General features: G+C 41.9%; 1 protein-coding gene across 1 annotated transcript; it reads right to left on the minus strand.

The window, feature by feature from the left end:
• Positions 1-10435: 10435 nt before the first annotated feature.
• Positions 10436-14082, minus strand: mych (myelocytomatosis oncogene homolog). The gene is made up of 3 exons (XM_023983877.2): positions 13795-14082; positions 12046-12630; positions 10436-11583 (listed from the first exon to the last, which is right to left on the minus strand). Exons 2-3 carry the CDS (start codon positions 12617-12619, stop codon positions 11006-11008), a joined length of 1152 nt encoding a protein of 383 aa, XP_023839645.1. The 5' UTR covers positions 12620-12630; positions 13795-14082; the 3' UTR covers positions 10436-11005.
• Between the last annotated feature and the right edge of the window lie 1474 nt (positions 14083-15556).

Below are 15556 nucleotides of genomic sequence, written 5' to 3' on the forward strand. Positions count from 1 at the left end.
CTGGTCACGATAACAACACCCACCCGTAGCACGCACTCCAGCAGGTATATCTCACTGGTCATCCCTAAAGCCAACATTTACTTTGGCCACCTTTCCTTCCAGTTCTCTGCCGCCAATGGCTGGGACGAATTGCAAAAATCTCTGAAGATGGAGACTTATATCTCCCTCACTAACTTTAAACATCAGCTATCTGAGCAGCTAACCGATCGCCGCAGCCGTACATAGCCAATCTGTAAAATGCCCATCCAATCTACCTTCCTCATCCCCATATTGTTTTTATTTACTTTTCTGCTCTTTTGCACACCAGTATTTCTACTTGCACATCATCATCTGCACATCTATCACTCCAGTGTAAATTTGCTAAATTGTAATTACTTCGCTACTATGGCCTATTTATTGCCTTACCTCCTCATGCCATTTGCACACACTGTATATAGACTTTCTTTTTTCTATTGTGTTATTGACTGTACGCTTGTTTATTCCATGTGTAACTCTGTGTTGTTGTTTGTGTCGCACTGCTTTGCTTTATCTTGGCCAGGTCGCAGTTGTAAATGAGAACTTGTTCTCAACTAGCCTACCTGGTTAAATAAAGGTGAAAAAAAAGAAAGAAAAAAAAGAACAAATTCTGATTTACAATGACGGCCTACCCCGGCCAAACCCTAACCCGGACGACACTGGGCCAATTGTGCACCGTGCTATTGGACTCCCAATCAAAATTAAAACCCTGGATGGGAGACCAAATGGATAACTGTAGACAGATCATCTCCCCAGTAGGAGATGCTGCCCAGCCTGTTTTTTTCCCTGATAGTGGATAACGTTGAAGATCTGACGTTGTTTCAAAGGTACAAATTCAACAGCTTTTATACAAGGTTTGTCTGTTGAAAATTGGTTACCATGATGACATAATCCTGTGGTTGAAATGTAACCGTCAAAACAATGTCGATTACTTTTTTTAAATCCAATGTATTTTCCACGTAGATTCCACGTCACAATACACTGACAAATGACATTGAAAAAACATTGATTGAACCAGTTTCCAGTGGGTACAAAGATACGCTTTTGATCTCACTTAGGGTGCTTAAAGTTTGGGGATGGGAGACTTGCATTAACCAGTTTTACTGTGCATACCTGGTTTGATACCCTGCGTAAATTGTGAAACTAAACTCCTGCTTGCTTGCTAAATGTTAACAGTAAAAATATTATTGAAAAGTAGCTGCTTTCCGCTGTGGAGTGGTTGTTCACGCGTAGTTTTTTTACCACCTCCGATTCACACTAACTATACTACACAAGGCAAATGTTTGACTCCTAAAATGAGTGCTTGAATGCTCCTGGATGGTTGTGTACCAACACCTTGTAGTGTGTCCTCCCCCTCCACCCTACTTCCCACCTCTGTGTCTGCAGACAATCGCACAGGAATCAGTCCTGAAACCAACAAAACATTAGCATCTGAAAGAACATCCTAAGGAACATCACATCCCATGCCATCCATCCATCCATCCTGACCCCCCACCCCAATGCCCACACACACAATATCCCACATTTTCAGAAGCACAATTTTAGGAAGGCATCCTACTTAGTGATGCAGACTGTGTAGTCTTCCCTCTCCACACCCCTTGATAAGATCCACGGCCTAATGACTTGAAACACAAAAGATGAAAGCGAGAGGGTGAAAAGGTGCCAGAGGTTGAGGACCCATTCAGACCCACTGGTCTTTTGAGAGCAATCTTGTGATAATGATGGCAGAGGCAAAAGGTACATTAGCATGAACTTTGTGCTCTGTAAAAGCTGGACAAATTAGGTTGTTATTGGGAATTCAATTGATTTACCTGGAACAAACGAAGGTACAAGGTTGATAGTTAAACAAATTCAAATGTTTTTCTCTAGTAATGCACTATATATCCTAGACTCTTAGCTTTCATTTGCCACCAAATGTTTACATGGAAATGCCCTTGACACAATCCAATCCATTGTAACCAACCCATTGTAACCAAAAATTAAAGCAGGAAGCACCAGTGACTCAGTCTATAAGAAAGTGGTCAGATGAAGCAGATGCTAAACTACAGGACTGTTTTGCTAGCACATACTGGAATATGTTCCGGGATTCTTCCGATGGCATTGAGGAGTACACCACATCAGTCACTGGCTTTATCAATAAGTGCATCAAGAACATCGTCCCCACAGTGACTGTACGTACATACCCCAACCAGAAACCATGGATTACAGGCAACATTCGCACTGAGCTAAAGGGAAGCTGCCGCTTCAAGGAGCGGAACTCTAACCCGTAAGCGTATATGAAATCCCGCTATGCCCTCCGACGAACCATCAAACAGGCAAAGCATCAATACAGGACTAAGATCGAATCGTACTACACCGGCTCCGACGCTCGTTGGATGTGGCAGGGCTTGCAAACTATTACAGACTACAAAGGGAAGCACAGCTGAGAACTGCCCAGTGACACGAGCCTACCAGACGAGCTAAATTACTTCTATGCTCGCGTCGAGGCAAGTAACACTGAAACATGCATGAGAGCATCAGCTTTTCCGGACGACTGTGTGATCATGCTCTCCGCAGCCGACGTGAGTAAGACCTTTAAACAGGTCAACATTCACAAGGCCACTGGGCCAGACGGATTACCAGGAAGTGTACTCCGAGCATGCGCTGACCAACTGGCAAGTGTCTTCACTGACATTTCAACCTGTCCCTGCCTTAGTCTCTAATACCAACATGTTTCAAGCAGACCACCATAGTGCTTGTGCCCAAGAACACTAAGGTAACCTGCCTAAATGACTACCGACCCGAAGCACTCACGTCTGTAGCCATGAAACGCTTTGAAAGGCTGGTCATGACTCACATCAACACCATTATCCCAGAAAACCTAGACCCACTCCAATTTGTATACCGCACCAACAGATCCACAGATGATGCAATCTCTATTGCACTCCACATTGCCCTTTTCAACCTGGAGAAAAGGAACACCTATGTGAGAATGCTACTCATTGACTACAGCTCAGCGTTCAACACCATAGTGCCCTCTAAACTCATCACTAAGCTAAGGACCCTGGGACTAAACACCTCCCTCTGCAACTGGATCCTGCACTTCCTGATGGGCCGACCCCAGGTGGTAAGGGTAGGTAACAACACGGAGGCCCCTCAGGGGTGCGTGCTCAGTCCCATCCCGTACTCCCTGTTCACTCATGACTGCATGGCCAGGCACGACTCCAACACCATCATTAAGTTTGCTGATGACAACACTGCTAGGCCTGATCACCGATAATGATGAGACAGCCTATAGGGAGGAGATCAGAAACCTGACCGTGTGGTGCAAGGACAACAACCTCTCCCTCACCGTGATCAAGACAAAGGAGATGATTGTGGAATACAGGAAAAGGTGGACCGAGCACGCCCCCATTTTCATCAATGGGCTGTAGTGGAGCAGGTTGAGAGCTTCAAGTTCCTTGGCGTCCACATCACCAACTAACGTGGTCCAAGCACACCAAGACAGTCGTGAAGAGGGCACGACAAAACCTATTCCCCCTCGAGATTTGGCATGGGTCCTCAGATCCTCAAAAGGTTTTACAGCTGCACCATCAAGAGCATCCTGATGGGTTGCATCACCGCCTGGTATGGCAAAAGCTCGGCCTCCAACTGCAAGGCACTACAGAGGGTAGTGCGTACAGCCCAGTACATCACTGGGGCCAAGCTTCCTACCATCCAGGACCTCTGTACCAGTCGTTGTCAGAGGAAGGCCCTAAAATTTTCAAAGACTCCAGCCACCATAGTCGTAGACTGTTCTCTCTGCTACCGCACGGCAAGCAGTACCGGAAGGCCAAGTCTAGGTCCAAGAGGCTTCTAAACAGCTTCTACCTCCAAGCCATAAGATTCCTGAACAGCTAACAAATTGGCTATTTGCATTGCCCCCCATTTTAGTTGTCTAGGCTCTGGGGAAAATGTGGCCTTTAATAAACGCATTTCATGCAATTCCATGATGTCATTTTAAATGACTGGCAGAATATTTTTTTTAATACCGCACAAATGATCGAAATGGCAGGCTACTTTGACACTGACAAACTGAGATCAATAAAAATGCCTTTTGAATCCATCAATAGCCTAGGCCTAAGTGTGTGGAGACTAGAGGTCGACCGATTAATCGGAATGGACGATTAATTAGGGCCGAGTTCAGGTTTTCATATCAATCGGAAATCCGATTTGGCCGATTTAAAAAATATATATATTTTTTTACACCTTTATTTAACTAGGCAAGTCAGTTAAGAATTTTCAATGACGGCCTAGGAACGGTGGGTTAAATGCCTTGTTCAGGGGCAGAACGACAGATTTTTACCTTGTCAGCTCGGGGATTCAATCTTGCAACCTTACAGTTAACTAGTCCAACGCTCTAACCACCTGCCACCATTGCACTCCACGAGGAGCCTGCCTGTTACACGAATGCAGTAAGAAGCCATAGTAAGTTGCTAGCTACCATTAAACTTATCCTATAAAAAACAATCAATCAATCAATCATAATCACTAGTTAACTACACATGATTGATGATATTACTAGTTTATCTAGCGTGTCCTATGTTGCATATAATCGATGCGGTGCGCATTCGCGAAACAGGACTGTCGTTGCTCCAACGTGTACCTAACCATAATCATCAATGACTTTCTTAAAATCAATAAATAACTATATATTTTTTAAACCTGCATATTTAATTGCCAGCTAACATGAATTTCTTTTAACTAGGAAAATTGGGTCACTTCTCTTGCAACAGAGTCAGGGTATATGCAGAAGTTTGGGCCGCCTGGCTCGTTGCGAACTGTGTGAAGACCATTTCTTCCTAACAAAGACAGTCAACTTCGCCAAACGGGGGATGATTTAACAAAAGCGCATTTGCAAAAAAAGCACAATCGTTGCACGACTGTACCTAACCATAAACATTCATGCCTTTCTTAAAATCAATAAACAGAAGTATATATTTTTAAACCTGCATATTTAGCTGAAACAAATCCAGGTTAGCAGGCAATATTAACCAGGTGAAATTGTGTCACTTCTCTTGATTTCATTACACGCAGAGTCAGGGTATATGCAACAGTTTGGGCCGCCTGGCTCGTTGCGAACTAATTTGCCAGAATTTTACGTAATTATGACATAACATTGAAGGTTGTGCAATGTAACAGGAATATGTAGACTTATGGATGCCACCCGTTAGATAAAATACGGAATGATTCCGTATTTCACTGAAAGAATAAACGTTTTGTTTTGTGTGTTATTATGTTATAATTAAGTCTATGATTTGATAGAGCAGTCTGACTGAGCGATGGTAGACACCAGCAGGCTCGTAAGCATTCATTCAAACAGCACTTTCGTGCGTTTTGCCAGCAGCTCGTCGCCGTGCTTCAAGCATTGCGCTGTTTATAACTTCAAGCCTATCAACTCCCGAGATTAGGCTGGTGTAACCAATGTGAAATGGCTAGCTAGTTAGCGGGTTGCGTAGCTAATAGCGTTTCAAACATCACTCGCTCTGAGACTTGGAGTAGTTGTTCCCCTTGCTCTGCATGGGTAACGCTGTTTCGAGGGTGCTGTTGTCGATGTGTTTCCTGGTTCAAGCCCAGGTAGAGCGAGGAGAGGGACGGAAGCTATACTGTTACACTGCAATACTAAAGTGCCTATAAGAACATCCAATAGTCAAAGGTATATGAAATACAAATCGTATAGAGAGAAATAGTCCTATAATTCCTATAATAACTACAGCCTAAAACTTCTTAACTAGAATATTGAAGACTCATGTTAAAAGGAACCACCAGCTTTCATATGGTCTCATGTTCTGAGCAAGGAACTTAAACGTTAGCTTTCTTACATGGCACATATCACTTTTACCTTTTTCCCCAACACTTTGTTGTCCATTATTTATTTGAGGCTAAATTGATTTTATTGATGTATTATATTAAGTTAAAATAAGTGTTCATTCAGTATTGTTGTAATTGTCATTATTACAAATTTGTTATCTTTAAATCGGCCGATTAATCGGTATCGGCTTTTTTTGTCCTCCAATAATCATAATCGGTATCGGCGTTGAAAAATCATAATCGGTCGACCTCTATGAGGAGGAAATTATGATGCACATGTAACCGGTTCTTCACTGGTACCTTTCTGTGTTGTGTTCTGGTAAGGTGTAGGTGGAAGATAAGGCTCTGCTGACACAATTCAGCCGGTTGTCTCTCTTTTAATGACTGCATGGAATGGATACAAATACAAGGCAAAAGTTACTGCTGCAGTCTGGACTCCAAACAAGTATATTTGCCTCTCCTCATCATGCTCTGAGCAAACTCGTAGTAAGAGTATCAACAAAAAATACATTGTACATGTACATATTTTCAAAAGACTCATTATATTTTATAAATGTTGTACACCAATACACTAATAATTTACTAATAAGTGCAAAATATTTCTTCGGGTGTACTATTGTACAATTATACCTGAAGCCTACTAATGGAGCAACAACGCCATTTTTGACATGCACGGATAAGTAACAAAATTAACAACTAACTAGGCACATTAAAATAAAAAATCGTTACATTTCACAACATACCTGCATGGAATGGATACAAATAAAAGGCAAAAGTTACTGCTGCAGTCTGGACTCCATACAAGTATATTTGCCTGATAAAAGACAAAAGACAGTGCAGAAAACTCATGAGAAAATAATTGTAAAAACTCACGAAGTCTGAACCTGAAAGAGTTCAGCCCTCTCCCGCCACAAAGCTAACGACAGTTGAGCTAGCCTTGCAAAGTTGCACTCGAACATTATCCCCATTCACATTAATATAGTCCTATAAACAGTAATGCAACACTAAATCCGTGACGATATAACTTTTGCTTGTCTTTTCTTGTGAATTTGTGAACATGTGCATTGAAAAGACCGTGTCTTGTTTTGCACACTTTGTACAAAATAATAAAATGCAGTACTACAGGATATTTCTTCACGTAGCTCTTTATTAGCTTACCATTAGACCACCATTTGGGTGGTCTTAACCAATCATAGCACAGTATGATATGGCGGTAAAATGCATCCAATTATAATTCAGTATGTTTACAAATATGAATATTACAGACCGGAGCACCTACCTCTCCTCATCACGCTCTGAACAAACTGAGGAGTAAGAGCATGGCTCCCGTTGATGACATCACAGCATTAACACAATTTAGAAAAGAAATACAATAAAATAATTCCCTCTTGAAAGTAATGTAATACATCTTACAATAACCTTAAAATAATACATTCAAATAAATATGAGGGATTTTCGGTGAAATACATGAAGTATATTTTACACCTGTTACACACAGCTCACTTGCTAGTGATGGCCGATGTGCTTGTGCCAAAAGCCTATCTCTCTCTTTTGTAAAACAATATTTGAGGTTGATCAAGTATTTTGGTACCCTACAGCATAGTCTTCTCTTTTCAGTAGGAGCCATTTGTTTTCCAACCTGTGTTTTCCTTTGATTGTATTTGAAATATTGTGAAAGGCCTGTTTTTTATCTTCATGCTGTTTTTTCACTGACAGATTTGCAGCGCGTTCCCGACTGTAGGCTATTCCTTGTTATTGGGCTACAATCTACAGCTAGGCTATTTTAAAAAAGAAGCTATTGATCCTATGTGGTGAAATTATAGGCCTTCTCATAGTGTAGTAGGCTATTCTGAATGATTTCATTTATTTCTGATCAGACAGCAGTAATTCTATAACTTTGGCAAATGTATTTCAATTAATCAGGGATCCTGTAGTTCCTTCAGAACCCTTCGCACAGCTATAATTCTACAAGGAAATAAATGATGAAGTGCAATGCTGGAGAGATGAGAGTTGCAGGCTCTTGTCTATCAGAGCAGAGAGGGAGAGTGATCATAGAAAGTGAATCTCATTCTAGTTATGTGAGAGATACTGGCGCGCTTCTCACACAGCCACGCGTTGGTCTCAAACATTGGTTAGTTACTGTGTTGCGCAAACCCTAAACCCAGTCCGGCCCAACCCAAATCAACTCTTAGAATATTAGAAAATTTACTTTTTTACATTACGTTTTTTTTTGTGGGGACAGGAGAATTAGCTAATTAACTTTGATTGTTTTTAAGTTTATTTATTTTTACATTGCAAAAAGTGAAAATTAAGCACTGCACACGTGTCATATGTTATTATCAAGGCATAAAATGCAGATTTTTGTTAGGAATATTGTTCGATCAAAGAAAGGCTTGGCTATTTCTAAGACTGTATGATACACTACATAACAAAAAGTATGTGGACACCTGGTCGTTGAACATCTCTTTCCAAGATCATGGGCATTAATATGGAGTTGGTACCCCCTTTGCTGCTATAACAGCCTCCACTCTTCTGGGAAGGCTGTCCAACTAGATGATTGAACATTGGAAGCAATATGGGGACTTGCTTCCATTCAGCCACAAGAGCATTAGTGAGGTCGGGCACTGTTGGGCGATTAGGCCTGGCTGGCAGTGGGAATTCGAATACATCCCAATGGTGTTCGATGGGGTTGAGGTCATGGCTCGGTGCAGGCCAGTCAAGTTCTTCCACACCGATCTCAACAAACAAGTTCTGTATGGACCTTGCTTTGTGCATGGGGGCATTGTCATGCTGAAACAGGAAAGGGCCTTCCCCAAAATGGCTGAGCAGTTGTCCTAGACATTTCCATTTCACAATAACAGCGCTTACAGTTGACTGGGGCATCTTTAGCAGGACAGAAATTTGATGAACTGACTTGTTGGAAAGGTGGCATCCTATAATGGTGCCATGTTGAAAGTCACAGTACGGGCATTCTACTGCCAATGGATTGCATGGCTATGTGCTCGATTTTAAACACCCATCAGCAACTGGTGTGGCTGAAATAGCCGAATCCACTCATTTAAAGGGGTGTCCACATGCAGTGCACTTTTTGTCAGTAATGTAACTCAACAATTATCTTCTGCCCTATTAATCTTAGAGAAGCAACACTTATTCGAAGTCACCAAAACCTGCACGCCTACCTCATATCACCACTGGCAGTCAGCGACTGTCCAGGGACGCATCAAGAGCCTTCAGCCAGCTCTACCGGACTCCTGGCAGGCAGGGTAATGTTTATTAATCACCAAACATGGGGAAAAAATGGACTGAAACAAGGAGGGACAGCCTGGACTTCTTTGCAAAAATGTTTTAAAACATTTTCCTTTGTATGCCCTAATGAACACAACCTAGGAGTGGATATGATGACATCATGGACTAGCCCCAGGGCACTAGACAGACAGCTGACAATTGTGCTTATGACACAGCCAGGCAGGAAAAGCATCATAATCGGTCAGTAGGGTAACTCTTGGCCAGACATTACAGAAAAAGCCCACCCTGCACCCTCCGAGTTGCGGGTTGTTGTAGGTAATAGTTCACAGATGGGCTGTGTGCCATTCGTGACAGATGTGTTCACTACTTCTCTCTCAGAGTTATGCAACGTTGGTGTGTGCCATGAGAACCAGAGCTAGATTCTCAAAGTAAACTATAGCGGCAGGCAGGTTAGTACAAGATCTGGAGAATGGGGTGGGTGGGTTGGGCTTTCATTTGCTGTTACAATAACTTCTGTAGGTGGCCAGGTGCCAGGGTTCCCATGCAAGGAAACAATTTTGGTTAAATAAGTTTGTTTTCTTTCTGATAGTATTGTGATGCTGACGGTCATGCGGTAAATGTCAAAGTGAAGAACTGAGGTCAAATGAATCTAGGTCTTAGGCAGGTGGTTGGGTGTATTCATGTAAGAAAGGTAAAGTGTCTCTCCATCTAAGCACACTGAACTTTGTGTATAATTTGAAAGCGTGACAGGAAAATTATTGCTTATGTTATCAGTCACACCCCAGCTTGAGATAAAATTGGGATTATCTTTTGACAAGGCTTTGAAAATAGCTACGGTACCATTTCAATCTGGTACTGTGCAATCTTCACAACAGTCAATCATTCACCCACGCACCTTGACCCAAATACCATAAACTCCTACATAAGTACCGTACACTGATTGTTCAATAGCTGTCTTCTTGGAAGCAAACGATATACATACACCTTGACACGATGCAAGGTATCACAGTCTGTATAATAACACGAATAAACTGATTTGTCCATTCTTTATTACATTATAAAAACAAAGTCTGCTGATGAACAGAACTATTTACTTGCAAATAAACCAAGAAAAAAAATGACAAATAATTTATGATACATAATAAACAAAAATATATACAAAGATTTCTATATCGTTGCTTCTGAGAAACCAAACAAATTGTCAGGTCTGAGACCTGGTCGAGGTAGGTACAGTAAATCATATGCTTTTAACAAAACTTATAAAACATTGTACAGTTACGAGTCGACAACAGAATGAGTTTCAAGGCATTCAAGGCACACCAAATTCCTACCAACAGGTCGGGGCTTTAAAGTTTGTGAGTAAAAGAAGAAGTCTAATTGGGTAAATGAGACAGTACATTTTTTTGCAATTAATGGCAATAATTGGAATACATCACATTCAACCCCTTATTAGAACTCAAACTTTGGATCCAGCCCAAAATACAAAATCCACAGCAAGAGAACAACCATGTTCATAACATATGGGGGAATGTGGAAGAGACCGTATTCAAGTTCAATGTTTCAGTAACAAATGGCTGCTCACTTTAAAATAGCTTACTCTACAAAATAGACTGTTACATGTAGTCTACTTTATGAACAATGACTTTGGCAAATCGCTAGGACAATAAAAGACAAAAATTATTTTACTGGGCTGAACGTGGGCCTATTGCTCCAAACCAAACTTTTTAAATCAAATTTAACTGTCTCAGTAACATTCACTTCTTCTTGAACAGTCACTGCAGGGGATGGATGCCACCATGCAGAGTGTGCGCAGCGTTAAGCCTGAAGTCCAGACAGGTCTTCTCAACAGGTTTATTTAAATGTTTCTAAATGTTTGTGTTACACCTGTTTGTGTTACATCTCCTTGGTCCCACCATTACCTCATGAGCTGCTCCAGTTTAGCTTTGAGCTGCTCCTGCCCGTCTCGGAGCTTGTCTCGCTTGGCGTTCAGTCTCTGGCCCTCCAGCTCCAGGCCACGGATGCTGTCACGTGCCCTCTTCAGGATGACCACCTTGGAGGCCTTGTCGTTATTGGACAGCTCGGGTACGTTATCCCTGAGCCGCAGGAAGCAGTTCTTCAGCTCGTTGCGCCGCTGCCTCTCCATCACATTGTGGGTATGCCTCCTCTCCTCCTCGTCCTCCACGTCCGGCGACTGCCTAGAGGAGCTGGGCTGGTGGTGACTGCTGAGGTAGTGGCGGGACGAGGATGAGCGGCCCGACGAGCCGTGGTGGTGGTGTCTGTGCGAGTCAGAGACCCGGGAGCGCTTGTGGTGGGAGTTTGAGGCGGTCGAGAGCTCTGGGCGGAGGGGTGATGTGGGGCAGGGGGCAGCGTAATTGTGCTGCAACTGGATCTCCAGGTGTTGTCGCTTGATGGCACGCCGTTGCCGCCGGCTCTCCTCTGCCGACTGGGAGGGGCTGGCAGTCCTCTTCACAGTCACTACGTCTATCTCCTCCTCTGTGGAGAAGAGAATCCAGGAGAGATTGGGTTAGCAGTCATTTCCGATAACATTTGAACAACTGCAATTCAGATGCCTTGGCTTTAGACGACCACATTTTTAACTGCGACTTTCTGGACAATGTTGCCAACTTTCCTTCTACGTTGTTTATCATTTTGTATTGCAAGCTTGCACAACAGATAGCCTAACTTATGTTAATTTTGGCAGAAGCTCTTGAGAAATAGCATTGAACGGTGCAAGAAAAACACGGTCCTAATTTAAAATTCCCTTATGAAATTATGGTGTTTAAAAAGCATGCATGAGGTCGTCCACTCTATAGTACAACTGATGTCACTACCTATGTAAAATGGCCTAAAGTCACTTTATAACAGTTCCTCTTAACATTCTAGCAAATAACTCACATGCTAGTGTAACCTTTTCATTTACAAGCACAGCTCAGGCAAGAATGAGGACCAACTCACCAGTATCGCTAGCACTGCTCCCATAAGTTGAGAATTCGCCTCCCGCCGAGCCGTAGTCGGAGGTTGACTCGCTGCCTTGCTCCTGCCGGTCCTGCCTGTCCAATAGTAAATCCTCATTCTCCAAAGCTTGGCACGCGAGTGCCGCGGTGTGGCAGTCCAGTGTGGAGCCAGCAATTTCCTCAAAGATTCTTGTGTCCATGTCCGAGAGCAGCGGGCTGCTGGAGAGCACAGACGATAACTTCTCTTCCATAGACTTATCACCGAGGCAATGCCACAAACAGTCGTCGGACTCCTCTGGCTGTTGGTCCTTTGTCACGGTTGCATTGCCATCGTACAAAATGTCAAAATTCCAATTTATTTGTGGGTCTTGATCCTCCAGGAGTATATCAGAGACGTAGCTCAACTGGTCCTCCTTGGAAAGTGGTTTGGCATTGAGTCCAGCCTTCATCGGAGGGGACTGGGGTGGCGTGGGGAGCGACTGTAGGTCCTTCATCAAGCTCTGGCAGAATTCATCATCAAATAAGAGAGGCTCCGAGTAGAACCAATCTTGTGACTGAGAGAAACTCTGTAGCATTTTGGCTGACTCTGGGAAGAGGGAAGATAAAACGTGTTAAAAAGAACAGTAGAACGCAGTTCAGAACGCACCACCGCAAAAAGGGCAAAATACTATGCAAGTGTGATGAGAGCTCTCAATTTTTAGTGGTGCTCTTAGTACTCCAACTGCAAGCACAACATGTTATTTATGTTTACATCCTTGCCCACCCCAATGAGGGTGGTCATCAACCAGATGTTATCCCCATGACATAATTTAAACAGCTGGGGAGCTCAGTCTCCAAATTAACATTTTCCTCAAGGAAAGTTCAACATCTTCTCTCCCATTATGATCCACATTTTCAGGTTTTGTATTAGTCGTATGTACGGGATATACACATCAAACGAAATGCTGCTTTTCGTTTCCTCCTCGATAATTCAACAATAAAAAAGTATTAAAGATAAGAATATGAACAAATTAAATGGCTCAGCAGAATAAAATGTTTTTTTTTAGCATAGTAGGCTGGCTATAATACAGGAACGCACAATTTATGGACAAGAGGGGATTGGGGGACAAATGTTTAAATTGGGTAGTATTTAACAATAAAATTTCAGAAATAACACAGATACATGTATATCAATCAACTAGAATGCTTCTACCACAATTAGTTGAATAGCTGACGTTTAATTTAACATTTAAATACCGCAGATGGGTGCCGAAAAACTACGGCGAACCAGCCCGCTCACACTTGTCGCCGCGGAACTCAATCGTAAATCGTGGCTAAAATACCAGTAGACGTTTTAAAGGGCTAAAGTGGTGCAGTTACTATAAACAAGCAGTAGGCTAGCAGAACAGAGAATAACTATGGCAAAACTAAACTAACGTTACATATATATGGGCGTTCAACCTGGACATTTCATTTGATTAATTAATCTAAATGTACAAAAATATAAAAAGTAGCCTAACATGCATCGACAGTTGCACATTAAAAATGTTTGCCAAAATAAAGAATTTAAGCTAAAAATCGCTCATGCATAATAAATTACCCTTTCGTGCATTCTGTAATCTCTTTTGAAATATAAGTGTTTTAAACGTCTGATAGCGAGCTAGTTAGACAAACTACGAAAGAAATCCAGCTAAATTACCGGCATGTGAAAAAAAACACGTGAAAAAACCCATGTGAAATAAACTCTGACCCTGTAAATATAAACTCTTACCTTTATTCTTTCAAGGGATGAGAAAAGGAAGACGGCGCCTTTGCTTCGTGAGTTTTTAAATTCCAACGAAATTTAAACGGAGATAAACGAATGTAATTATTCTGCTGTATCTGAAAGTACTGAAGGTCCACTGCGTTTTAATCTAGCTACCATACCTCACGCACTATACCAGATCGATCTGTGGGTGGGTGTGGCGGCGAGACAGATTTCACTATATACTACCACAGCACAGCAGTATCCTTCCACAGCCCAAAATCGCGCCAAAACGTAACAATCAATATGGAACATTACATTTTAAATATTCTACTGCCTTTATAATGTTTATTTCGTATAAATACGTATGCATCTGCTCGGAAAATACGGGGACAAAACACACACCGCAAAACGTGTTTATGGAAAGGTCTATACCGTCTGGAGACGCGGATGGATCTACTCTCCATGCGCATTATGGAATTCCAAGAAAATGGAGGCGGGCTGGGTACAAATTTACACGTGTGATCTCACAAATGCCGGGTGTCTCGTCTGGTTCTTAGCAGCAGCAATAATACTAGTAAGAATAATAAGGCATCTTCCGTTCTATGATATGGGAATGAGTTTATGGCCACGTTGGACATTTCAAAGCAATTCACCAGCCAGCCCAGGAACAAACCATAGATTATTTGCATGCATTTACGCCTAACAAAACGAAACTACAAAATAATAGTAATGATTTACACGGTTTAACCTTGCGAAAATGGAAGTAGAGGGTACCCTACTATAGTATTCACATTAGTTACATAAGGAAAAGCAAAACTCGGTGGGGAATCACAGATTAGATGATCGATTACATTGACCAGATACTGTAGTGGCCGCCTGAACAATGTAAAGAAACGTCTTCAAAAATGGAAGGCAGTCGGGAGAAGAAAAGACCAGGTGGGACCATTCTAGCCAATAAGAGGGCAGATACGCGTGCACAGCGGTTTCCACTAGTTACCACAGCCACAAAGTAAAGATAATGCTAAATTGGGGTAAAAAATCATGAAAAGCCAAAATTGATTTTTGGTTCTACTTCAAGGTTAGGGTTGGGCACAAGGTTAGCAGTGTGGTTACGGTTAGATTTAAAATCACATTTTAAGAAGATACATTGTATATATAAACTGGGTTTATGACTTTGTGGCTGTGGTAACTAGTGAAGACCAAGCACAACTCCTATAGAGTGTTTTTTCCTTAAAATTGCCTGGATGTCACGTCTCCTACTTATATCAGTACACTCATAACAACCTAATCACTATGAAACTTCTATCCGATCAAATAAGCCACACGTAGCAAATAAACCATTACATGTTTTTTTTAAACCAAATTCTACACTCTCATTGACCTCCATACAAAAACTCGCTCGGTGAGCGGAAAAGAAAGTCCCCTGCTGGAGAAGACAGATTGTGAGCCCAGTTATCTCTCTCGCTTCGCCATTTACTCTCTGGGGAATGCACTGCGTAGTAGAACAAGGAGTATGTGCAGCCGGAGTTGCATCTGTTACAATTGTTCCAGACTACAAAGTGGATTTTTGCAGACACAATCTATTGTTTAAGGACAGAAGTCAGGAATTGAATCACTTTGCAATATACTCTATGCGAACAATCAACTTATTTTTGATTTTACATGGGTTTTAAATTAGATTTGCAATACAAATCTACCCTAATTTTTAAAAGCAAAATAAAATAATGTATTCATTTCTGAAAAACTATAGGAATTATGTCAGTGAGCCAATTTCATACATTATCAT

This window comes from Salvelinus sp. IW2-2015, linkage group LG1 (genome assembly GCF_002910315.2).
Source record: "Salvelinus sp. IW2-2015 linkage group LG1, ASM291031v2, whole genome shotgun sequence".
In the NCBI taxonomy this organism is placed as follows: Eukaryota; Metazoa; Chordata; class Actinopteri; order Salmoniformes; family Salmonidae; genus Salvelinus; species Salvelinus sp. IW2-2015.